General features: G+C 42.3%; 1 protein-coding gene across 1 annotated transcript in view; it reads right to left on the bottom strand.

Annotated features, from left to right (window-relative positions):
• The window catches only part of ADAMTSL1 (ADAMTS like 1), a 257,653-nt gene that overhangs the window by 189,312 nt on the left and 41,491 nt on the right, over positions 1–26,850 (bottom strand). Inside the window, exons 3-4 of the mRNA XM_083718246.1 lie at positions 15,826–15,871; positions 1,791–2,027 (exon numbers count right to left, since the gene is read on the bottom strand). Of these exons, the coding sequence (XP_083574372.1) occupies positions 1,791–2,027; positions 15,826–15,871 (283 nt within the window). The remainder of the gene's footprint in view (positions 1–1,790; positions 2,028–15,825; positions 15,872–26,850) is intronic.

Here is a 26,850-nt window from a genome sequence, read left to right as displayed (position 1 = left end):
GTCTGTAACCTGAGGTACCACCGTATTGGAAGCCCCAGCTTTTTTGTAGCTCCATGTGCACACTGGACTGATTGAGACCATAGAATACGTTTCAGTCTTTCAGACTTTGCCTGTTGTGTCTAATCCATAACATAGAACACTGATATCAAGGGCATGACCATAGAACTGAATGGAGCTGGAATGAGTGCATTGTTCATTACGGAAAGAGAGGTTGTATCCAATGTTAGTTGTCCTCAGAGTAGACCTGCTGAAGTGAATAGACTTAGAATTCCTGCTCCGTGATTGCAGTCATGGGATTGTTGTCTTTCACATGATGGTGTATGTTTTGACTCCACAGAGTGGAAAGTGACGGAGGCAGGATGTTTGTGTTACTGTGTTCCGTGAAGTGGGACTATTGTCCTTTGCTCTTTTTCTCTTTGCTGTCTGATGCTAGAGAGAGAGGGAGCCATGTTGCAGTGCTCCGTGTGTGTTTATATGTAAATAAAGTAGATTAGCCAAAATGCTGAGTTGCTGAGGTCTGTTATGCAAGCTGCGAAGACTCTGCGGATCCCTAAGTGTGCCAATGTCTGTTGGCATCAGTCGCTGTGATGTTTGGGCTGAAGAAAGCTTTTGAAGCTCCCGAATGAATGGCCAGGAGGGAGAGAACATGCCAGTCAGGCATGTGTATCTACCAGGGTCCTACTCGAATGTAGGACATAGACATGGCTAACTTACATGCATTCCTTTCAATGGGTCTATTCTCAGTCATACCTTGGAAGTTGAATGGAATCCATTCCAGAAGTCCGTTCGATTTCCAAAACATTTGGATACCAAAGTGTGGCTTCCAATTGGCTGCAGGAAGCTCCTGCAGCCAATCAGAAGCCACGGAAGCCCCATCAGATTTCGGCTTCCAGAAATAGTTCACAAACCGGAACAGTCACTTCTGGGTTTGCGGCTTTCAGGAGCCAAAACATTTAAGAACTAAGCTGTTTGAAAACCAAGGTACAACTGTAGTTGGGTACACAATTAAGTATTTTGAATAGCAGTATCTCTAAATTGATAAATTACCTACATGTTGGGAAATGGGAATTCAACAGCCCCCCCCCCCACTTTCTCACACGAACAAACAAGGAACCACAATGCAACCAACTGTACTCAACCAACCAGGCACCGGACCCACTAATCTCTCGCAATGCCAATAAACATTTAATTAAGGTATGAATAAAAGGCCTACTCACATAATGCTGACCCAATAGTTTACACAAATGCTATGCAACAGAACGAAAGAACATCACATTACCATCTTTTTCCTATCTTCCCCCATAACGGCATGATATCTAGAATGATAGTGTCTCATACAAAACATAAACAAATTGTGAAAAAGACTCTAATCAAAAAATGGAGATGCTATATGAGCTTTCCACCGCTTGTTTGTTTTGTAACACAATAAAATCTCCAATAAAAAGGAATTAAAAATTAAAAGGGAATGGGAATGAAAAACCTGAAAGGACTGCCTTGAAAGGGTTACCTTTTCAGGCTGTTTTAACAGGAAGAGCTGGCACAAACTTAAAAGAAACTGGGGGGGGGGAGGAACCCCACTGTTGATAAAATGCATTTCAGAAGCAAATATGTAAGTGACTCTGAAAATGAACGCACACTTTAAAGAAGACTGTAGGAGCAAGCACCATGGAGGAGAGCGGGCAGGGGAGAGATTAAAACACGAGACATACAAAAAGACAAAAGACACAGAAAAAGGATTTGTGGGGTGTGTGAAAATCAGCAAAAAAGGTGAAAAAAAGGATGGTCCTTACTTGGCACAAGCCGCTAATGCACATATCTAGCGATTCAGTGTAGCACCGGGTCCCATCCAGCACTTTAGGAGCCAATTCCACAACAAAGCTTGTCCCTTTGGCCTGGCACTTTAAGGAGCATGGGTTGTCAGGATCATTCGATACAGGGAGCCATTCATAAAACTGCCCCTGGTACTTGACGTCGTTGTGCGCCGAACATTGCTGGGTACGAAAATCACCTGCTTCGGGAGGGCAGTCCTAAGGAGAAAAAGAAGATGGTCAGGTGGTCACTTGTAAATGGGCTAATAATTGCGTGGCGAGTTCCCGCCTCCCCCCGATGGAAATAGACACATGACACAAATATTTAGGTTAATGAGCAAAAAATGGCCACAACTTTATTGGTTACAGGAATGAGCGGTATTGGCTTAGGCATTGGTCCTAACCGACTATCCGGCTTCAGCCCAATTGCTTGTAGACTGGGAAGGGTTAACCACCAGTAGGGAGAGTCCTGCTGATGCACATCAAATAGGAACTCCCCCGGGGTTACCGCTCGGGGGCGTGCCTTAGGCCCTCACCTCCACAGGCTTCGGACAGGGCCATGCCCCCTGGAATCCTTTACCAGACTACCCTTCGATATTCGGGGGAGGTGATGGAACTTCCTCGCCCCTTCATCTACATGACAATACCCCTACCAATGCCTAACCGCCAATGCTGAGGACGTTGTGACGATTTGCTATGAGGTAGGCGAAAAACCAAGTGGCTGGTGCCAATTTGCCAAGTGGAAAAAAATCCTACCAGGCCCTTTAACGGCAACCAACCAAGGTCCATAGCAAGGGCAAAAGGAAAACGGGAGGGTGGGAAACCCGATGAGCTGAGGTGGCAAAAGAGGGAGATCCCTGGCCGCACCAGTGTGATATCGCGCAAGCCACGCCTCCCCTAGGCCAGCCGATTGGCTGGCCAGGGGATGACCCGGCCAGGGATCCCCTCAATCGTGCGGAGGCTGAGAGCCAGTCCCTGCGCACATAGAGAGGGCGTGAAGCCCGCAACTCCACCTCCTCTCAAGTTCGGAAGTGGTTTTGTATTCTCAACACGGGGAACTCAACCAAGTCTATATATAATGTGGTCATAGGCAGAAATCAGACAGCAGTTTTAAGGGAGTCGAAAGTGGACATTGCACAAAGACACACACACTCCTTTCACTGCACTAGTGACATTGGTGAGACAAGTTTTCTTGGTTGAATGCGAAAATTTGCAAAATCTGTTTTGCAGAGGCAGCCATCGGGTATGAATCCCTCTTTGGGACTGTCCTGAAGAAGTAGAAAAGATTGTCTCTCTCCATCCAGAAGCAAACACATCAATTGAAGTAGCTCATGACATTATTACTAGAGATTCTTCAACTATGTGTTATTGAGGGACAAGTTGAAGAGGACAAAGCGCCATGTGTTTTAGTGTATGAAATATATTTTCTCCTCTCACAAAAAACTGCCTGTTGTTCAACATTTCTTCTCACTTTATGCACATATGCAGACCTAGCCAACTGTTCTTTCTCCTTTGAAAAGGGAGAAGGGGGGGGAGGGAGGAATCAAGAAAATTGCTTGATTCAAGTGTTTGTTTATTTAAGCATTCTTTGCTAGCGTTTCTTTCCAAAACGACCTAAATCAGTCAGTGAAGCAACGTGAGCCAGAAAAATGCTCTGTATATTTGTATTACTTCAACCTGGCTAATGCAAGCAGAGATTTTACAATCCACAGAATCAGCAACTCTTCAGAATTTTTTTCTGCTTATCGCGAGTTATTTATTTATTTATTAAATACCCCTTGTTGACCTCTCAGGGGAGGTTTCAGACAAGTTTTGGGTGCAAGCATAGTATCTCTAATTTGTGCTAAGCAATTAAAAAAACCCCCAATTTAGCTGTTAACGTTACTAAAGACTAATCATATATTTGGCTAGATATCTTAGCAGAGGCAATCATTTTCTGTAGTATTCAAGATAAAAGGTTTATCCAACTTTCAGTAGCTTTGAATCCCCCCCCCCCCTTCTCCCAGAGCTACTTCAATGACCATTTCCTTTAGTTAAACACACCCATTATCGTAGTGGCTGTTTCTAGAGAGACTGTGGATATATCCAATTTGGTCACCCAACACAAAATTTGATGGCAAACACTCTCAAAACCTTCAAAAGAACTCTTAAAGCCTGACCCTATGCATATCTCCTAAGAAGGAAGTCACACTGGGTCCAATGAGACTTACTGTAAAGTAAGATATAGGTAGGTAGCCGTGTTGGTCGAAACAAATTAATTTTTTAAAAAGATTTCTGGTGACTTCTGTTTCAGTGTATCTGAAGAATTGTGCATGCACACAAAAGCTCATACCAATAACAAACTTAGTTGGTCTCTAAGGTGCTACTGGAAGGAATTTTTTTTTATTTTGTAAAGTAAGAATATTTAAGACTTCCTGTAAAGTAAGAAAATTTAAGAAGGCAGCTTAAGAAGAGCTACTCACTCCTTTGGTGATTAATTCAATCTTTCACATTTTCCATAGTTTGAAATTGCTCTTGGCAGTTTAGTCATAAATCAGTTTAAACCACTTACTCTTTTCTTCTTCACTTGCAATTGTAAATAATATCCTTGTGTATCCATTGCCTAACAGAATAGCTACATTTTTTAAAGAATAAAACTCACTATTTCCTTATGGGTTATATTAAAACCACTCTTCAGTTATCTACTAGCAAGTAACAGTTTCTTCCAGTAGTAGCAGCTTGCCTGACCCCAAACATTGCTTCCTCCAATTCTTTTATCTCGTTTTTGTCATGGGGGTCTGATTCAGTTCAAGAGTCACTATAGCATGTGGGGCACCATGTGGGAAGACTCCACTGCTTCTGAAGGAAAAGGATGGATGGCAGCTAACAGACTGAGGTTGAATCCTGACAAGACACAAGTACTGTTCTTGGGGGACAGGGGGCGGGTTGGTGTGGAGGACTCCCTGGTCATGAATGGGGTAACTGTGCCCCTGAAGGACCAGATGAGCAGCCTGGGAGTCATTCTGGACTCACAGCTATCCATGGAGGAACAGGTCAATCTTGTGTCCAGGGCAGCTGTCTACTAGCTCCATCTGGTATGCAGGATGAGACCCTCCCTGCCCGCAGACTGTCTCACCAGAGTGGTGCATGCTCTAGTTATCTCTCGCTTGGACTACTGCAATGCGCTCTACGTGGGGCTACCTTTGAAGGTGACCCAGAAACTACAACTAATCCAGAATGCGACAGACTGGCAACTGGGAAGACCTACACTGGCTCCCACCAGTACATTTCTGAGCACAATTCAAAGTGTTGGTGCTGACTTTTAAAGCCCTAAATGGCCTCAGTCCAGTATACCTGAAGGAGCGTCTCCACCCCCATCGTTCTGCACGGACACTGAGCTCCAGCGCAGAGGGCCTTCTGGCAGTTCCCTCATAGCGAGAAGTGAGGTTACAGGGAACCAGGCAGAGGGCCTTGTGGAATGCCCTCCCACCAGATGTCAAAGAGAAAAACAACTACCAGACTTTTAGAAGACATCTGAAGGCAGTCCTGTTTAGGGAAGCTTTTAATGTTTGGTGGACTATTGTATTTTAATATTCTGTTGGAAGCCGCCCAGAGTGGCTGGGGAAGCCCAGCCAGATGGGCAGGGTATAAAAAATAAATAATAAATTTTATTATTATTATTATTATTATTATTATTATTATTATTATTATTATTATTATTCTGACATGGGAACAAACCACATTTTAGATGTCTCCCACATGGCCCAGGGCTTCTGAGGTCACCCAGGCTGCACGGGAAGAAGCTGTCCTCCTGCAGTCGCTACCACACCAGAAAGAAAAAGCAAAGTTCTTGTGCTTCCTGTCCTCTGTCTCTTTCCTTTACCACTGAAAGCAGAACTTCTGCATATAACAAGGGGAGAAAGTTGTGGCAAAATACAAATACAGAACCTCCATTTTTGGACTATGAACAGCAGTGCAGGGAGGCTGTTCTATATATTGTGTCCTTCCATAGTGTCCTAAACAGCTCGTCTCAGGGGTGATTCTGTTTCTTCTTGGCTGAACTAGAATGAACCTGGTTCAGCCCCTGACCCTTAGAAACAAGCAGTCAACACACTGGTCTGAAAGGGCGCTCCATGTAAACAGCCTGAGAAACTATTAAAACAAGTGTACCTCCCTCCTAGTTCCCTTCGCACTCCTTTGTTCCACAAGGGCATGTGGCCTGGTTTAATAAGCTTGGCTTATTCTAGCATTCACAGAGCCAAGCTAGATCTCTTGTTTGGTTCTGTCTTGGCTCATCCTACATAATGTTCCGGCTTGGGCCGATTTATTTTTACAGAGATAAAAGGTCCAATAAACCCTACAGATATATATATATAGATACACAGAGTTCTCAATCTTGGTTCACCCGCAAGCCAATAGGATTGTTTGAGCCGTTTGTTTTCTCAAACCAAAGGAATAAAAAACGAACGGTTAACCTAGCACGTTCCTCGGACACTGCAGGTGATCAGGACCAAAAGTTAAATGCTATGTTGCCTTTGATTTCCACGATTAAAATAATAACACGGATTTAAATAGCCAAGTATGTGTTTAAAGAAGTTTCCTGTGAAACTTGAAGCTCTTTGGAGAATAAATATGAGCACTCAAAAAAGCCTACATGCATACTTATGCCACGGGCTCCAAGGCAGGAATGAGTGGATTTCAACCTCTAGGGTGAAGGGCCAGCACAAACATACAATGCTAAACCCCAGCTAGAGTCAAAATCCTCAGGCCCAGCAAAATACCTTCTGTGACTTCCCTACTTTATGAGGCATGCAGCACTGTTGAGAGACACTCAGATTATTTAGAAGCTCTACAAGCAAAATGCGTTTGAAAGAGTGGCTTCCCCATCTGCAAAAGGCCATTGAGAAATCACAAATGTGGATCTTTGGGGCCTTCCCCAGAAAAGGTAGATCTGGATTAGAGGGATGGCGTGGCATATGGGCTGGCATTCTTATGCCAACAATGTCATACAAATATTGCAAAAACAAGTGTACTGTATGTATGCATAGGGATGAAGGTGGCGCTGTGGGTTAAACCACAGAGCCTAGGACTTGCCGATCAGAAGGTCGGCAGTTCGAATCCCCACAATGGGGTGAGCTCCTGTTGCTCGGTCCCTGCTCCTGCCAATCTAGTAGTTCAAAAGCACGTCAAAGTGCAAGTAGATAAATAGGTACCGCTCCGGCGGGAAGGTAAACGGCATTTCCATGCGCTGCTCTGGTTCGCCAGAAGCGGCTTCGTCATGCTGGCCACATGACCTGGAAGCTGTACGCCAGCTCCCTCAGTCAATAAAGCGAGATGAGCACCGCAACCCCAGAGTTGTCCGCGTCTGGACCTAATGGTCAGGGGTCCCTTTACCTTTACGTATGCATAAGGAGCACAATAAGCACCCATGCAGAAGCACCTATGGATTCAGGTGATTCTGCAGAATTCAACAGAATATCCATGACCAGAAAGTAAGAGTTTGGGATTTTTATTTTATTGTACAAAGGTTGTTCCTGTAAAGAGTCTCATACTTCAAAGGCACTGGAATTCGAATTACCAAAACAAGCAAACCTCTGAAATGGTTTGCTTGGAGAGGAAGAGTTTCAAAGGGGAGTAAATTAATAGGTGACAAAAAAAAAGTGGCTGAAACCGAAACCATCTTAATACAGAAGTTTGACTTATTGGCCTTAGGTAGCTTTCATTCAGATATGGCTCTGAAAGAGGCAATATGCCTTTTACTGTCATCAAAAGAGAAGTGGAGGCTTGATTTGTAGACAAAGTATTGAAGCTAAAGCTGGAGTACCAGGATTCAAATATTATTGGCCTTGTGGACTCGGGGGGGTATTTGGGCAACTAAACACCTTTCAGTGTTAGCCTCTTGGTTTTGTTTTGTTTTTAAATAATAATAAAAAATACACACACACACCCTTCCCGGAATTGCAATCACAGCCTCTCAAACCTTATTGTCGGAAATGACAAGATAATTTTAAAATTGTTGAGCGCACATAAAACATTACTAAAATGCATGTTACCAATTGTAATTACTGCTGCAGGATTCTGTTGCACATTCATTCCAAGGGGCTGAAAAAAGTGATTTCATTCTACATAAATTATTACACTTTCATGTAAGTGGATAGCTTGTGGGTTTGGGGCCCAAAGTCTCAGTGCCTCACTCTTGTAATTTTAGTTTCCAGTGGGCAATTTTTCTCTCAACCACAATCATAGGCTCTGGTTTCTTTTAGTTTCCCCCCTTTTCTTCTTTTCTTAAATAAACGGCTCGATACGCACAGATAAATGATACAGAAGTTGCAGTGTTTAGAACCAGAGTTTATCCCAGCTCCAATGGCCAGGGCCTCCTTACCTGTCCTGTACAGACACAACAGAGGACCTACTTCCTGTACCTGAGAGAGGTGGGAAACATGCAGCCGGAGCCACTCACAGGTGTTGCATCCTCAGTAAAGAGCAAAGGTATCCAAACCGCTGCACCTGAGCCCACCTGACATCTCAGGAACTCTAGTTTGTTAAGGGTGATGGCAATTATTGCTCTGTGAGGGATCTCAGCAACTCTCAGCACCCTTCACAGACCACACCTGCCAGGATTTTGTGGGGAAGCCATGACTGTTAAAGTGGTGGAAAAGTACTTTAAATACACAGGGTGTATTGTCTTTCTGATTCTTTGATGAGAGACCCTCTGGCTCAGCACTGAAATATCTTTTACAACATTAATTTTTTTGAGTGCATTTGAGGAATTCATAACCTACAGGTCTTTTCTTTTTCTTGAGCATTTGCTTTATGTCAATAACTATCAACTATTACTCATCCTCTTGGGCATATATTTCCTACAAAAACAATTTTTACTTTAAAGGTGGCCAACCGTTCCCTAGGTGAACAAACCCCTTTCCTTTGAATGCAAACACAAAATGTCAAGTCTTCGTATTTGAAACATAAACCCCAGATTGCCTAAATGTCTCTTGTCCACACATACACAACAACCATTTTTGCCATGACCTTTTAGTTGCCCTCACTGTGCTTCATAACGGCAACACAGGTCTGTCATATTTAAATCCCATTTCAAACAATTTCTATTAATCAATGAGCTAGAGAAAAAGATAAGATGAATCCCAGATGTGCTTGATGGAAGTAGATCAGATTACATGAAAGGATCGAGCTATTAAAAGTTTACTTAGTAGGTTAGATACAAAGATCTTATCAAGGTTTTTATAATAGAGAAGCAGTTGAGAAGCCTGTAAAACAATTTATAAAATATACATATTGGTATATTTCAGGTTCCAAGAGAGATTAACTATATACTATCCCCAATAGGATTAGGAAAGCAGATTTCTGAGTGAAGTCTAGGGTATTTTGGTGGGAGATTTGCAGTCAAACCTAACAATGCTAGTTAGTATATGAAGGAGTTAACAGAGTTCTAACTGCTAGCGTTGGCTCAGTGAGATCATGCCCCATCTTCTCCTGACAGTAGGGAAGTACACACTGTAAGCAAGGAGGGTCCTCAACTGGGCTCCCTGTCTCAGACATGTGTCTGAGGTTGCTCTGTTGTATTTCAACCAAGTATTTTACCTGCATTATCTTTAAGCTGTTTCTTAAAGGAAAATGCATGACTGTGACCTCAATTAAGTAACTAAATCATTTTTAAACTCACTTCAGAGTATGGTCCGTTTGCTTGCACGAGGATAGAAGGGGGTGTCAGTTGCTTCTTGCAGCTGAACAAAATTAATAAAAGGTTTAATAGCCTATTCTTATGCTTCATTCATGTGACTAATGGGGTTGAATGCTCTGCTCCTTGGGCTCTCTGCATGCTAGCCCCACTGTTTTGAAAACAGGCGCTGGCAGTTTGCTAACTGACCCACACATGTGGGTCTGTAATAATAATAATAATAATAATAATAATAATAATAATAATAATAATAATTTATTTATACCCCGCCCTTCCTGGTTTAGAAAACCGGGCTCAGGGTGGCTAACAACAGATTTAAAACACTTAATTGATGCAACAAAAAACAGCATAAAATACAGTATAAAACGTGAATAACAATAAATTCAGAATTCAAAAACCAATATAGGGAAGAAATCCATCCAATAAACATTAGATGATCACCAGGCCTAGCTGGCTAAATTAGTCCTATTTGGGTCAGTGAGGAGACCAGGGGAGAATTAGCTGTGGAATCCCAGAGTGGGTAATCTTCATAAAAAGGGGAGAGGGGGGGAAGGAAGGGGAATAAAAGATCAGGCTAAGTTCAAATTGAAAGCCAGGTAGAATAGCTCTGTCTTACAGATCCTGTGGAAGGAAGTTAACTCCTGCAGGACCCTGGTCTCATGGGACAGAGCATTCCACCAGGTCGGAGCCATCACTGAGAAGGCCCTGGCCCTGGTGGAGGATAATCTAACTTCCTTAGGGCCCGGGACCTCTAAATTATGATTATTCATGGACCTTAAGGTCCTCTGCGGGGCATACCAGGAGAGGCGGTCCCATAAATACGAGGGCCCTAAGCCACTCGTAGGGGATTAAATGTAATTGATATATCGTCTTATTAATTCCCACCAATTTTTACTGTTAGTCCTATAAGCTTAATAAACAGCAAATACTTACCTGCAAGTATTGAGATTTGTGGTGGCAACAATATTGTGAGAATTATCTGTTCTGTTTTTCTCCCCAATCTCTTGCAAACCGTCTCACAGAATCACAGAAGTGAGGGTGGTCCAACCCCCTGCAATGCAGGAATCTCAACACATGGGGCCTCCCATCCAATTTGAAACCATACTGGACCCTGCTTAGCTTTGCAACTGTGCTAGCAGTTTTATTGCTGCACCGCTAGGAGGCGAGCAAAGATATTTGAGGGGGCAACCGCTCCTTTCAAGGTGATCAAAGGAACTCTAAGCCAAGGATTTCCAGTGCTCTTCTCCCATGAGCTCCTTCCAAACAAAAGATTCTGTAGAGTGGCAATAAACTCGCTAATTTGCAGAGGAGGACATATTTCTGATCCACCTTCAGCTTCCGTCTTACATTAAATCATTCTTTCACGATTTGTGTAACTGCCATGGAATGTGGGAAGGGGCAGAGGAGTGTGGTGCTTCATAAAGCAGACTGGCGGTTCCTAGTCATTACAGCGTTGGGCTATCCATTTTGAGAAGGATCCGTAATGTGGGGGCAGGTGGAAAGTAAAGGTGACTTTTGGTCTAAGACATAATATGGTTCCCTCGCTTAGGCCATCTGGTTTGTCTTACAAAATTAAGTCTGCAGCATGGAAGATTCAGCGCCTGAGAAGGGAGTTGTACCAGATGGCTTCTGACTCTATGAACTTAGAAAAAGGTATAATCTGAGTATTTAGAAGCATGGAAACTCAGGTCATGTGATGGTTGAGCAGTTCTGTTTGTAGATGAAGAAATAATAAAAGGTTATTTTCAGGAGGAGAGAATTAGTGACATCTTGTCACTAAAAATAGAAAAACCTTTGGCAGCTGAAGGTGAATCTCCAGGAAAGAAAAGGGCTGAAAGAACAGCTTTAAAAATCCATCTTTTATAGGTTTACAATATGGCAGAGAAATCAGCTTTAGAAGTTCCATGCAGCCAAGAAATGTGTGAGTCACTTTTTAAGATTTTGTTTACTTTTCATACCAAAGGGTATATAATAACATAGCAAGTTATAAAAATGTGTCTTTTTCTTTTACTGCGTTCAGGGTCGTTTTCCCAAGAAACAACAAAGGGTATTTTTCCTTCAAAGTTCCAGAATGGTTTCAGACATGTTTAGTTGGGTTTTTCTCCCCCTCAAGTTTCTACCGCAGTTCAGAACACAGATAGATCTTTCTTGCCTCCAAAATAAAAATTTCCTGGCTGGACCCTAAAGCCATTTAAAGAATAAGAATTGGGCTGGCAGAATCATACCAAACAACCATCTAGTCCAGATAAAAGTTCCAGAAGGATGCCAACTTTTTCACTGGCCTTTGCTCACATGCCTCTAAGAGCAGCCTGGCACACATGAATTTAGCTTTTCTTCACCTAAAAATAAAGTTGCTGTGATAGGAGGACAGCCAGAAAAAGAACCCTTACTCCATGCTTGTAGTCACCACATGAATTTATCCATGTTCATCCCCACAACAGATAAAGGAGGAAACAAGACTTGCTGCAGTTACTGGCATTATCACACCCACATTTAAAACAAACTAAATCGGTGTGTACTCTAGAACAATGAAAGGATCAAAAACTCTGGGAAGCAAGGATACCGGATTAAGCCAACCTTAATGGGAAAACAGAGGTGGAGTTAATGCAAGAGACATCTGGGGAAAGTTTCTTGTCAGATTTATCTGGACTTCTTCAGATTGCTTTCTTGGTTATTATTATGGTTCTGCAACTGTAACTGCATTGAATGTTCCCTATGAGAGAAAGGGTTGCATCTTGCCAGGTACACAAAATAGGATTGCCGGGGCAATAAGATGAACCTTGAGAGAATAATACGTGTGCCATATGCAGTAAATGAGAAACAAATGTGTACTTATCACACCAAAAATATGATTGTTTGGAAATTCCCTCAGTGCATACTAGACCTGGATATCTTTCCTTAGTTCTCCCCATTTTCACTGTTAATTTGTCAGTTCCCCCTCCTGCTGATTTGATATATGCAATGTATATGCAGGTATATTTTACCAGGAGCAGGCATCCCTTTCATCATGAAGACAAAACCATTTCCCTACAGGTGATTTATCTATCCCTTGGAAACTGAATGAGGATTTGCTAGACTATCTCTGCAGCATGCATTCTGAGAAGGCAACTTCTGGAAAGAGGTTTTTTGTTTTGTTTTTAAAGGGGGGCTTAGACAATCTTTCCTACTCTTTGTAAATTGTTTTGCTGTTTGCATTTGTGCAATGAGTGAGCTCGTGTTGAATTTCATGTAGATGCATATCTATAAATCACTTCCCCACATAAAAGCAGCCGAGGAAGTGGGCGATAAAAAAATTAAATAAAACCATACATCCCTCCCCCTTGAAATACAGATTAAATAAAAATTGGAAGACAGGCTAACCAGTAATGAACCCACACTGTTCATTAAAATGACTCAATGGTAGATTGGATTATAAAAGCTCTCCCAAGTTTCCTGGACAAAGATGTTAGAAAGTGGGCTTTTGTAGTGAGGGCATGCCACATTTTCAGCTCCACTGCATGAAACCCCTACTCCTAACCACCACTAGCACCAATGGCTTCCCTAAAAGAAAAAAAGACTTAAAACAGGACTCTCCTCAAATACTTATTTGGATTCTGAACCAGGCAATTGTTAGTTCCAATGACATTATATAATATAATAATAATAATTTATTATTTATACCCTGTCCATTGGGCTGGGTTTCCCCAGCCACTCTGGGCGGCTTCCAACAGAATATTAAAATACGATAACCTATTAAACATCAAAAACGTCCTTAAACAGGGCTGCCTTCAGATGTCTTCGAAAAGTCTGGTAGTTGTTTTTCTTTTTGACATCTGGTGGGAAGCCGTTCCACAGGGCGGGCGCCACTGCCGAGAAGGCCCTCTGCCTGGTTCCCTGTAACCTCACTTCTCGCTATGAGGGAACCGCCAGAAGGTCCTCGGAGCTGGACCTCAGTGTCTGGGCAGAACAATGGGAGTGGAGATGATCCTTCAGATATACTGGACCAAGGCCGTTTAGGTCAGCACCAACACTTTGAATTGTGCTCAGAAATGTACTACTTTTAAAACATTGTTCATGTGTAGAGGTGCCCACTGGAGCCTCAGGCCACACAGTTGAGCCCAATATTACATTACAGTCCCCCTGTTTCCTTGGATTTCTGAGTAAAGGAACAGCAAGAAACACCAACCTCCTTCCCATGAAGTAGAGAGCGGCTGCTCTATAACTCTGATTCTACACACACAATTCTCTAGTTTTGCTTTTGGACAGAGATATGTGAACTTTTATTTTGAAGAGACACATTTCAAGTGTATTAGCCAGAAGATCGAGCCTATCCTAAGAACAACATTTTTATTTTTTTATTAAGGAAAGATTATTCTTTGTGTTGGAAAAGTTCAGCTGTTCCTATAAACAAGGGCTCCGAACTTAGGTGTAATCCCAGCTTCCCAGCAGGGTGATCCAGCAACAACAAACTAATGCAGAGCAGCATCTCGTTACATTCTGCTTCGTTTGGGGCTGGCAGCAGCAGAACAAGGCAAGGAGCAAGCTGGCCAGTATTGTGCAAAACAAAACAAAACCCGCGAGAGTCTTTTGAATCCCATCAGCTTGTCTCTTTCATTTCTCCCATGCTATATTCAGTGGAGCCACCATATGTCTCCCGATTTGACACAAATTATTAAGCCTGTTGCTCTCTTCAGTCTCCTGGTGTACCCAAAGTGTACCCAAAGTGCCTCACAGCTGGAACACAACCCACAAAACAGAGGGCAGCTTTACTGACTGGCTATTACCTCCAGTTGTTGTCAATGAGGACAGCTCCTGTCTAGACTAAAGGGAGATTGCAACGTCCCGGAGAGGACCCCAGTGTAATCCTGTGAACAGTAAGGTGGTTTAAACACCCATGAAATCAATGAGATTTATGCAGCCAAACCACGCACAACATTGGAGCCATTAGCCATCATGTTCAATGACTGACTGAATAAACATAAGTGTATGGGGAGCGGTTGTTCTAGTGAAGGAAAGAGATACAGTTAAAAGGTTTTCTGACTATTTAACACAGGGGTTTAACACTTGCGGCCCTGCAGATGTTGTTTGACCACATCTGGTCTTAACGACTGGGCTGGATGAGATTTAGAGTCCAACAATATCCAGAACACCACAGGTTCCCCATCCCTTCAGCAAGAGCATACCCTCAGGTTTTCTCTGATGAAAACAGGGACGTGTCCAAAGGCTGTTCCATGAGTCTAATCCAGCCCACTGGTCATTCTAATTCAGCCCCTGTGGCAGTTTATTTCCTGGGGTAAAATCCTAAAAAAACCCTCAACAACATGAATCCTAAAAAAAGGATAACAACTTCGGTTGGCCCTTTGGTCGGCCCTTACGGCCCTTCACTTCATCAAATCTGGCCCTCTTTGAAAAAAGTTTGGACACCACTCATCATCATCATTTTATTATTTATATTCTACCCATCTGACCGGGTTGTCCCAGCTACTCTGGGCGGCTTCCAACATGTATAAAAACAAAATAAAACATTAAACATTAAAAAACTTCCCTATACAGGGCTGCTTTCAGGTGTCTTCTAAAGCAGGGGTAGGCAAACTAAGCCCTGTGGGCCAATCGCCTTCTCAATCCGGCCCACAGATGGTCTGGGAATCAGCGTGTTTTTACATGAGTAGAATGTGTCCTTTTATTTAAAATGCATCTCTGGGTTATTTGTGGGGCCTGCCTGGTGTTTTGACATGAGTAGAATGTGTGCTTTTATTTAAAATGCATCTCTGGGTTATTTCTGGGGCATAGGAATTCGTTCATTCCCCCCACCCCCAAAATATAGTCCATCCCACCATATGGTCTTAGGGACGGTGGACCGGCCCACGGCTAAAAAAGGTTGTTGACCCCTGTTCTAAAGGTTGTACAGTTATTTGTTTCCTTGGCTTGGCGGGAGGGTCACAAAACTTCATACATTTCTCTGATGGATACAGGGATGTCCTAAGGGAAAGCTGGATTTTCTGGGATCAAAACAGAAACCAGGATGGCTTCTTTAAATCTGGAAAACAGGGGCATTTGGAGGGTCTACAAGAGGGCAAGCATGAAAAAAGTGCCCTTCATTCTCCCCCTCCTTCTGCATTGAGGGGAAAGACATCTGCAAGGAGGCCTGAGTATTGCGCCTCTATGGGGAAAATGTGCCTCTCTTCATACCAACAACACTTCAACTGTAAATATTTGTGTATAAACCTCATTTACTTGAATGTCATATGCCACTACCAGAGACCTATCCTTTTGGGGGGATAGTTTCCAGAGCACCCATTTGTCACAAACCCAAAATCTTTCCAGATACGTGGATTGCAGTAGCCCCGGCACATAATTACTTACCACATTGCTGCATGTTCGGTATCTGATATTTCGACCCTCACAGCTCCTGTAGCCAAACAAAAACATAAGCCACATTACTGCATGTCAATACCCTAATCCACAATTCCATCTGTATTTTGCCAGTCATATAAATCAGACACAATGCACAATTCCGACCACTGAATGTTGTCAAGATGTGCGTTCACCATGATATATTTCATGCTCCTAAAAGGAGCAATGTGAAGAAATACATTCCATAACATGGAGCTCTCTGAAGCTGAGTGAACTGGGAACTCAAAAGGGACGGTAGTCTTCAGAAGGTTAAACGCCTTTGCTCAAAGATAGTCAATTTATTTATGTAAAATATTTGCAGAGCACGCTTTTCATTAAAATACAACAAGGCAGCTTACAACATGTCAAATTACAGTGACATCAGTGCATGACTGCAACAAACTATTTTCCAATACAGAACCTCAGAATATTGTGCGGCAACTTAACATAAGGGTTACTGACAAATATTCATTAGGCAATACTATTAAAAAAAAAAAGGCATGATGAATTAACTCCGTAAATTTTGACATATGGTCAATCTGTTCCTCATGTGTGTTTGTGTGTGTGTGTGGGGGGGGAGAGAAAGTCAAAGCTATAAGTATGTTGCAAGAAAACTGAAATGAATTTGTTGCCTTAGATTCCCAGCATGAAAGAGAATCAAATTAACACTTTTGAAAGATGAGCATGTTAGTTAAAATTCATAGCTCTGCTGGATCCCCCAAAGAAAGGCTCAAACAGAGATATTTATGACCTATCATTGTAGCCTTCAGTAACTTTGTCCGTGTACTCCAGTTTCTGTCTCCTGTAGATCCTTTTTCCTTTCATAGGCTGCAGGTTTTGTCTTCCCATATGATTTCCCTGACTTTATACATTCAGTCCAAGTGATCAACAAGTTTGCACTCTGGGGACCAATGCCAGGATTGGAATATTGCTAGGAAATGTATTTGGGGTTCCACAACACCAAGATTATCTTTGCAGAGAAAAAAACAATCACAAATTAATGTAGGTGGATTTGGAATTCCGAAATTGGAACTACACCATCATGGGGAACTTTAGAATATACATCTATAGCAACTTTGGCTGGTTGGACAATATTAGGATCAAAATATATGAAAACTCATATATGACTCTTAAAACAATTAAGTCAGTTTGAAGGATATGTAATAGCATTAATGGAAAAACACCAACTCCGTAACAGAAGTTCCTGAATTGGGTTTCTCCAGATTATGGGAGGGAGGCTGAAAATATTTTAATTTTTTTAAAAAGCAACAACAACACCTTATATATAGGACTATGCCACCTGGCACCTTAATAAATGCAAAGAGACTGCAAAATGTTACCAGACCAGGATAAGAATTTTGTAAATGCTGTAGGCTGACTGGAATAAAAGACGGAACAAGATGAAGACTGATGGCCATCTGGAGATCAGAAACAGAAAGAAAATTTCAACCTAAACATTCCAGTTTCTGACAAAGTCCAAGCGCTTTTCTTTTTTTCTCTCATTCTGAACTATAGCACGGCCAACATAATGCTTGAGTTAACGGAAGATCTGTTTCTTTTCTAAGCTGTTGCATGCATGGGAAAGCTGACTTTTCTTAATTTAAGAAGTTGAGCATTAAACTAACATAGTTCAATAAATCCAAACCTTTGAAATTAAAAATGTATTTCAGTTCCACGCCACGATGGAACACCCTGAGCAAGTCCATCCCGCTTAGAAGTATTGCAGTAGGTTCTGATGCAGCACAATACAAGAACTATCGGTATTCTTAACCCCCATAAAATATATATTTTATAATACATAGGAAAAGGAAAGAGAGCCATACATACTAACAATCTGAACAGTATATTGGCAACCCTCCATGTGTGCCCGTTCAATATGCGTGCATCTGTGCATCGCACTGAACCCAGAAGTGACCTGGAAACGTCACAAAAAGAGGCAGGATGGGGAGGAACGGGGTGTTTGCAGGCTTTTTCAATGGTGTTTCAAATATATGTGATTTCACTGATGCATGCAGTGCCTCCCCCCCCAAAAAAACACCCCCCCAAAAATGGGGGATTGCCTGTAATTATTACAGCTTCTCTTAAGAAGCCCATTATTCGATTGAAAGAAGAATGGATATTGAAGATGATGGAATATGCGGAGATGGCATCGTTAACCAGGAAGATCAGGCACCAAGAGGACAATAAGTTTAGTAGAGAATGGTCTTCTTCTTTGGCGATCCCTCATAGCCGAGGAGAATTGTCTTCCATAAACATGGTTTTAACAATGAGTCTGAAAGTGACTGTGGAGACCAATTCTGGATCCACACCTCCTTCTACAGTGGGGACATAGGTTTCCAGACGGGAGTTGATCACTGTGTGGATTTGCCAAGCGTGCCTTCCTCTTAGCACGTTTCTCCCTTGCATCCTGAGTTCGAGTGTCTTCAAAGTCCATGACACCTTTGGTAAAGGCTGTTCTCTAACTGGAGCGCTCACAGGCAAGTGTTTCCCAATTGTTGGTGTTTATACTACATTTTTTAAGATTTGCCTTGAGAGAGTCTTTAACCTCTTTTGTTGACCACCAGCATTACGCTGTCCATTTTGAAGTTTGGAATACAGTAGTTGCTTGGAAGACGATAATCAGGCATCCGCACAACATGACCAGTCCAACAAAGTTGATGTTGAAGAACCATTGCTTTGATACCGGTGATCTTTGCTTCTTCCAGTACACTGGTATTAGTTCACCTGTCTTCCCAAGTGATGTGTAAAAATTTTTGGAGACACCATTGATGGAATCTTTCAAGGAGTTGGAGATGGTGTTTATAAGTGGTCCATGTTTCACAAACATTAAAGAACACTGTAAGAGTTTAAAAGCATTAGCAGGATTCACACAGTGCTTGTAATTTAAATTAACAAAGGGTAAGAATGGAGTATAACAAAGTTAGATAAAGTTATTAAAAGGTAAAGGGACCGCTGACCATTAGGTCCAGTCGTGACCGACACTGGGGTTGCAGCGCTCATCTCGCTTTATTGGCCAAGGGAGCCGGCGTACAGGTCATGTGGCCAGCATGACTAAGCCACTTCTGGCAAACCAGAGCAGCGCACGGAAACGCCATTTACCTTCCCGCCGGAGCAGTACCTATTTATCTACTTGCACTTTGACGTGCTTTTGAACTGCTAGGTTGGCAGGAGCAGGGACCGAGCAACGGGAACTCACCCCGTCGCAGGGATTCGAACCGCCGACCTTCTGATCGGCAAGTCCTAGGCTCTGTGGTTTAACCCACAGCGCCACCTGGGGAAGAATTCTGGAAGCCAGTGGAGGGGTGGGAGGAAGTCCTGGGGTTCAGGGAACCCCATAAAGGTATTGTTATGAATATGGTTTTGTGACAATAAGTGTCTGTGTTTATATGCATGTGTGGGTGTTTAAAAAAAATTATGCTTTCTTTTAGAAAATTTGAAAATAAGAAGCCCAATATTCAAAGTGTATCTGAATTCTAGGATACTATTTTAATCCATGTTGTTGTTTTAATTGGGAGTTGCAGTAGCTTGATGATGATCCTCCCCCAAAGCGTGGCTGAAGCAAAAGTGCAAACCGTCAACTGAACAAAACACCCGCCAACATTGTGTCCAAATGACTTTCTCAAATGCGCAGCTTCTCTTGAGCTAATACAGTTCTTCATGAATTTTCACACAGTTCAACTTGGGCACAGATCGGCTTGGCACAGAGCAACCTTTGCCTTCAAAGTTAGGTCCTCATGGGCCCCATTTCTTGCAAATAGGTTTGGAGTGAAATGACTGGGTTAGGGTTTTCCATTCATTTGTCAAACAGAAGCAAGGGTTCTGTATAAAGTTTCTTAACACCCTATACTATCAATAATATGCTAGAAGCCTGCAGCCAAAGAACAGGCTGGTTAGTTTAAACTGTGACATTCAGTGCCCCCAGCATTGCTTTTAGGTCTTTGTTGCTGCCCACGTAGGGTCGTTGAGTTATAATACTGCAATGAGAGTAGAAGCTTCAATTGGCAGAATACCCTATACATTCTAGAGCAGGGAATGGGAATCTTTTCTTTTTCCCTGTAGAGGTTTGTTCCGGTGAGGGGTCGTTCTGGCAGCATCAGCGGCTTGTCCGCCCCGGGTGCAGGCAACCCATGCTATGCCACTGGCATATAGTCATTGGAGGATAGCTAAAAGGAAATGTGGTATTCTGGCTTAAATTGGTTCCTTGCCCATGACACAGATTCTCTTGAAGCTTTGTTTCACCATGGGACTCCTTCCTGACCTTTGCTATTAAGCCTGTGCCCTAAGGGAGGCTTAGGAAACAGGCATTTGGGGACTTTTCCCATCTTTCCTTCTAGTGGACAAAAAAGGAGGGGGGAATGATGGGCAGTTTGAAATCACATGGGAAAACTGAAGTGTTTTATCAGCCATAGTGAAAATGAAACTAAAGAGGTTGTTTCAGCTCAGCTCCACGTTTCACCCTTTAAGATCAGAAAAGCAGGCAAGGAGTAGATAGCATAGGCCTTCTTCTTCCCCTGGCAACCTAAAAAACACACACGCCAAAACCTATCTGAGGAATATTTTTTTCTGTAGCGGTAACAAAATAAACAACCAGCTGGCAAAATGCCAGCAGCAGTCACTGTAGTCAGCAAACTAGCCAGGAAAATCAAAACACAAATCATACCTTTTGGACTGCCAAAGGCACACATATGGGATGCAGTATATGGGGTAATGACCCAAAATGAGAGCAAGACGAGAAGTAGTAAAGCAGGAGACCAAAAACTATTAGGAATTAATACTTTTAGCATAAATAACATTTCCCAAAATCTCAGGTTTTAGAGAGTCAGCGTTTCTGATGCAAATAATTTATCATAGCTGAAATGAACTAAATGCTAGCCTTTGTGTGGGAGGAGAGGTAGATTTGAGCTTCAAATAAATGTCCCTGGGATGAAACACACTCCAAATTACATCAATGTAATTCTAGAGCACTCATAAAAGTCAATAAAGCTGCACTGAATTTACTCCCAATGTTACTGAGAATGTCTCCCTGCCCGCTTAATGTCTGTCATTTCATAGAGTTCAGCAGTAAAGACCTGCAGCCCAATATTTAGTTGGATGGTTCGAACCAAGATGAAAAACTAGACCTTAACATGCAGTGCTGCGCCACCAGAAGTTCTCCAACCCCTCTGGGTCTTTGTTCTTCCTGATACGAGCTTTGGACCCCAGACAAATTCATCAACAAGATGTCATAAAATTACTACTGTGCTTGCCCAAGGCAGGAGAATCAGCAGAACTCTCGCAGTCTATGCTAACCAGGCTGGTGCTGCAACTTCATTGCAAGTCAGAAAAATGACCACAAGCCAAGCCCTAGTTTTTAAGAAGGTGGAGGACAGCAGAGAAAGTCTCCAGAAATGTGGCTGTGACCATGGCTCCGTACCCCATAATAAATGAGTGGATACTGGGACCCATAAACTCTCCTATGATATACACAACATGCACAGGCTGCATATTAAACCATCCATGTGTATGGCACTTCGCAGAGTAAACAAGGAGCTTGCCATCTAAATATCTGAAGAGGAGATGGGGACAAACACTGGCAATGTGTGCAATTATTTCAGTTACTTATACACAGCTATAGGGCGCAGCAGTACAGGAAATAAGAGGTGTGTAACAGTGACCCTGAAGCTCAACATCAAAAAAACGAAGATCATGGCCACTGGTTCCATCACCTCCTGGCAAATAGAAGGGGAAGAAATGGGGGCAGTGAGAGATTTTACTTTCTTGGGCTCCATGATTACTGCAGATGGTGACAGCAGCCACGAAGTTAAAAGACGCCTGCTTCTTGGGAGAAAAGCAATGACAAACCTAGACAGCATCTTAAAAAGTAGAGACATCACCTTGCCAACAAAGGTCTGTATCGTAAAAGCTATGGTTTTCCCAGTAGTGATGTATGGAAGTGAGAGCTGGACCATAAAGAAGGCTGGTCGCCGAAGAATTGATGCTTTTGAATTATGGTGCTGGAGGAGACTCTTGAGAGTCCCATGGACTGCAAGAAGATCAAACCTATCCATTCTGAAGGAAATCAGCCCTGAGTGCTCACGGAGGGACAGATCGTGAAGCTGAGGCTCCAATACTTTGGCCACCTCACGGCAAGAGAAGACTCCCTGGAAAAGACCCTGATGTTGGGAAAGATGGAGGGTACAAGGAGAAGGGGACGACAGAGGACGAGATGGTTGGATAGTGTTCTTGAAGCTACCAGCATGAGTCTGACCAAACTGCAGGAGGCAGTGGAAGACAAAAGTGCCTGGTGTGCTCTGGTCCATGGGGTCATGAAGAGTCGGACATGACTAAATGACTACACAACAACAACAACAACAACAACAGTGACCCTTGTTTTTTACAAGCTGCCCTTGGTTGTTTGCCAAACTGCTAGTTTGGTCTTAAGACTGACTGGAGCATAATTTTGAAACAGGGTAGGGGTTTTTCTACAGGGAGCAACATTCTCTTTCTAGAGTGAGATGTGTGCATGCATTGGTTCTGCTGCAGACCCTTGGAGCTGCTACCAATCAGAGCAGATAGTATTTCACAGGAAGGACAAATTATCTGACTTCCCATAAATCAGCTCCTTATATCCCAAGCATAGCTGGATGCATTTTGCAGGCGACCACATAAATGAGCTTACAATGTACAGTATATCTGTTAAAAGTCAACCCTGCAATTTGAAAACACAGAGACATTCCTCCCAGTCTTTACCATGCTAACCTCCCCTATCCCATAATATCCTGGAGGCAACGGTAGCTGTTTATATGGGGGAAACCATTTGGAAGATATTTAATGCATTATTCATAATTAACATGGTGTAGCGGTCGGAAATTAGGAAAACCACAACCAAGTTACCAGCCATCTCTGAAGGAACGATTAGCGAAACCTACAGACTAAACTGTCTCTGTAAATTGTCTGAAGTTTGTGACTTTCTGCGGTTTGGATTCAAAACAAGTATTGGAACTTGATGGTTCAACAAGCTTATCGTCCACAAATAAGTAACAAATTCTCTCTGGGTTGGCTGATGTCATCAGCATCGTATATATTTGGCTTGCGTTTCTGCCTCGCGAAACTACTGTGAAGGTAGGTCAGCAGGTCAGTTTTTACAGATGGGAAATACTGCATGTCAGATGATGACTTGCTTACAGTTGGATACTGATGCACACAAATATGAATCCAGGCAAAAGCCCAACATTCTATCCACTGTATTTCAATAGAACCTGGATGCCAAAGTTCTGGGAGTTCCACGATAGTCAGGAAAAGCCATAGGCTCAGTGAGAGGCATGTGCTTTGCATGTAAAAGATCTGAGGTTCAATCCCTAGCAAGAATCCTGATAGGCTGCTGGCAGTCAGTGTTGACAGTACTGACCTAGGTGGACCACAATGGTCTAACTTCAGCCTAAGGCAGCAGCCTGTGTCCTTTGTCTCCAAAGACCACTAAAGCTATGACTGTCCTCTACTTCTGCAACAACAATTTTCTCCTTTTTAAAAAAGATTGTATGTATATTTTGGGGCGTTTATGTGATTTAATAACAAAGTAGCTTATTATTCACTCTTTTTACTGTGAACTGTGTTGTGAGTGTTTGTTGAACGGAAAGTAGGATATAAATTGAAACCACAGCAGAATGGGTGACAAAGAAAGACATCTGAAAAATAAAGTACAAAGCCATTAGAAACGTTGTTGGCAAGTATTTTAATAGGAGTATATGTATTGTACTTAAAGTGTACTTGTTACTCCTGATGCCTGCCAATATTTGCATATTGTTCTGGTTACGTTGGCACCAGCTTGGAAATGGCTTCTCCAATGATTGGGGTTCATTTTTGACCCCTTTCCTAATGACACATAACTTTCCTTTTTTGCAGCTGCCACACACTAAGTGGATGCTTTCATGAAGATATAGTCGTACCTTGGAAGTCGAACAGAATCCGTTCTGGAAGTCCGTTCAACTTCCGAAACGTTTGACTTCCAAAGTGTGGCTTCTAATTGGCTGCAGGAAGCTCCTGCAGCCAATCGGAAGCTGCAGAAGCCCCGTCGGACGTTCAGATTCCAAAAGAATGTTTGAAAACCAGAACAATGAATCACTTCTGGTTTTTGATCGTTCGGGAGCCAAAATGTTCAACTTCCAAAGCGTTTGGGAACTGAGGTATGACTGCATTCACTATGAGCCCAAGATCCATGGTCAAACATCAGCAATTCATTTATACCCCATTAGTGTAGATTTGAAGTTATGCTTTCTTTCTTTTTTGCCCAGTGGGCATCACTCTACATTTAATTACAATGAACCACATTTACTATTTTAATGCCCCCATCATCCAGTTTGGAGAGATCCTTTGTAATCTTTTTGGTATGACAAACTGGATAATTTGGTGCTATGAATGAACCTGGCCACTTCATTGTTCACCCCAACTGAATATCACTTAGGAACAAGTTTAAAGCACCATTCTCAGCACAGATTCTTGTGGGGCACAGCTCCTTATATCCAGCCACAATAAGAACCGTCTATTTGCTGTTCCTTAGATGGTTTCTGATGTATAACAAGATGTGTCATTTTATCCTATGACAGCTAAATTTGCTTTGGAATCTTCGGTGATCAAGTTTATTCCAAGCTCTTGGAAAATCCACATACACAATGGCTACTGGATTACCGATATCCACCTGCTTATTAACACTCTGAAAAAACTCCAAGAAGTTAGTGGAACAAGGATTACTTTTGTAAAATCATGTTCATATAACTCCAGAAAGACTTGTTCTTTCTATAAACTTGATAATTTTATCTTTAACAATTCTTTCCACAAATATACCTTGAGTTTATCTAAACTAACTAGCCTACAATTTCCTGGATCCCAAACCCCTGGATTCCTTTTTAAAAACAGCTGTTACATTGCTCAACCACAAAGGCTGATCTAGGGGATAAGTTACATATTTTTGTTACGAGATCGTTAATTTCACATTTGAGTTCTTTAAGAACTCTTGGGTGGATACGATATTATCTGCTGATTTTAAAAAATATATTCTGATAAAGCCCAGAACTTCATTCTCTTGTCAGCACCATTTGCCTCTCTTCTTCAGACTCCTTTCCTGATTTTTGACTCTTGCTTTGAAGAACAAATGCACCTTTTCCAAAGATATGGAGGTTGGAATGCAGTAAGACAACAATGGTGGTGAATTCATGGTAATGGTTTCATTCTATCAAGCTATTCAGAGAGCAACAGAAGTTTATTTCAAGATGGAAAATGGTATACTAAGTACCTATATGACCATCAAGAGTGAGGAAAAACAGCAAACCAGGGGAATCTGCTGCTGCCCTCCGCAACCCATCATTCCAGAATTACACCAGATGTGGCTGCTATTATGTTTGCATGCCACAGGAAAGTAGGCTTAATCCACATAAAACTAGAGCTATGCATTGAATGCAGGTTTTTATCCATGTATACAAATGTATTACAGATTTGAAATCCAATTTCCCCTATAGTTTAAATTAAATATAATTTTAGAAATACACATTAACTGCACAATTGCCTAATATGTATACAATAAATAGCAAAAACTCAGACAGGACTAAAATTTTGGCTATGTATATTGTGCAATGGCAGCTGTTTTTAGGGAATATGAGTTTTGGCTATATAATCTCCACATGCTTTCTGAAATGGGAATGGAAAGGTGAGTATTCCAAAGAAAGCACCAAGCAATGATTCCTATTCTTCCAATGACTTTTAGAAAGTGGCTTCTTCACATTGCTCTGACTTAGAGTATGACAGCAAGTTGCCCTATCAATGTGGAACAAATTGGTGCGTATCAATTCCATGTCACAGAGGGAAGGGAAAAAAGGTGAACAAGCAAAATAAAATGTATATATTATATAAAGTGTCGTGATTTGGGTTTTTCGGTGTGTAAAAACATCTGCTGCTTAAGGCAGAAGGATCCTGATCTGAAGCTAGAAACCGTAAAACACAGAGCAATGGAATCATGGCCAACTCCATCATCCTCAGCCAAACTTCGCAAACAAAATATAACTTGACAGGAAAGGATGATGACAAAAGGGAGTGTGCAAACAGTCACAGAGGGTGCCAAGTGAAACAGAAAACTTTGGCTCAAAGCTGTGGTGAAAACCACTCTGGGATTCCATAGGTCATCTTAGGAAAGGTTGCTGATCCATTATCTCCAGCCCAATTCTCCTACGGCTAATTTAGAACAGAACGAAATTAATGGGGTTCAAAGGGGATGAAAATTTACAGATTTTTCCGCCCTATAAAAGTGTACTTAACTCATGTACTAAACAATGGGTCAAAGGGTGGGGTGGGGGTTCCTGACAAGATATCAGACTGCAAGAAGAGTCCTGCTGTATCAGGAAAGAGGCCCATCTAGTCTAGCACTCTGGTCTCACAGTGACTTCCACAGGAAGGCCACAAGGAGAACTTAAACACTCTATACACCCGTGTTTCCCTGAAACTGGTATCCGGAGGCATACTGCCTCCCTCAGTGGAGGTAGAACAGAGCCATTGCAGTTAACAGCCATGGGTAAACTTCTACAGGTGGACATCCAGGCATGCTTCCTTACAGTTACAAATAACTTTCCATAACTTTGTATATAAGAGCCAGTGTGGTGTAGTGGTTAAGAGCGGTAGTCTTGTAATCTGGGGAACCGGGTTTGCATCTCCGCTCCTCCACATGCAGCTGCTGGGTGACCTTGGGCAAGTCTCTCAGCCCCACTCACCTTACAGAGTGTTTGTTGTGGGGGAGGAAGGGAAAGGAGAATGTTAGCCGCTTTGAGACTCAAAGGGAGTGAAAGGAGGGATATCAAATCCAAACGCTTACTTTTCTTCTTCTACTGTAATATAAAATACAGTTTGTAGACCAGCAGGGCAGAAAGGACACCATCTGACTGCATGAGCAAGATTGCTGGATGAGGTATACCAGACTTTTTCCATATGCACTCTGCATATCCAGTGGATGTGCTTACTATGTTATGTAGCTGA

The sequence above is a fragment of the Podarcis gaigeae genome (assembly GCF_964106915.1).
Source record: "Podarcis gaigeae genome assembly, chromosome: 17".
NCBI classification, from domain to species: domain Eukaryota; kingdom Metazoa; phylum Chordata; class Lepidosauria; order Squamata; family Lacertidae; genus Podarcis; species Podarcis gaigeae.
The sequence above is the reverse complement of the archived record's forward strand: the minus strand, read 5'-3'. Positions and strand labels throughout refer to the sequence as shown.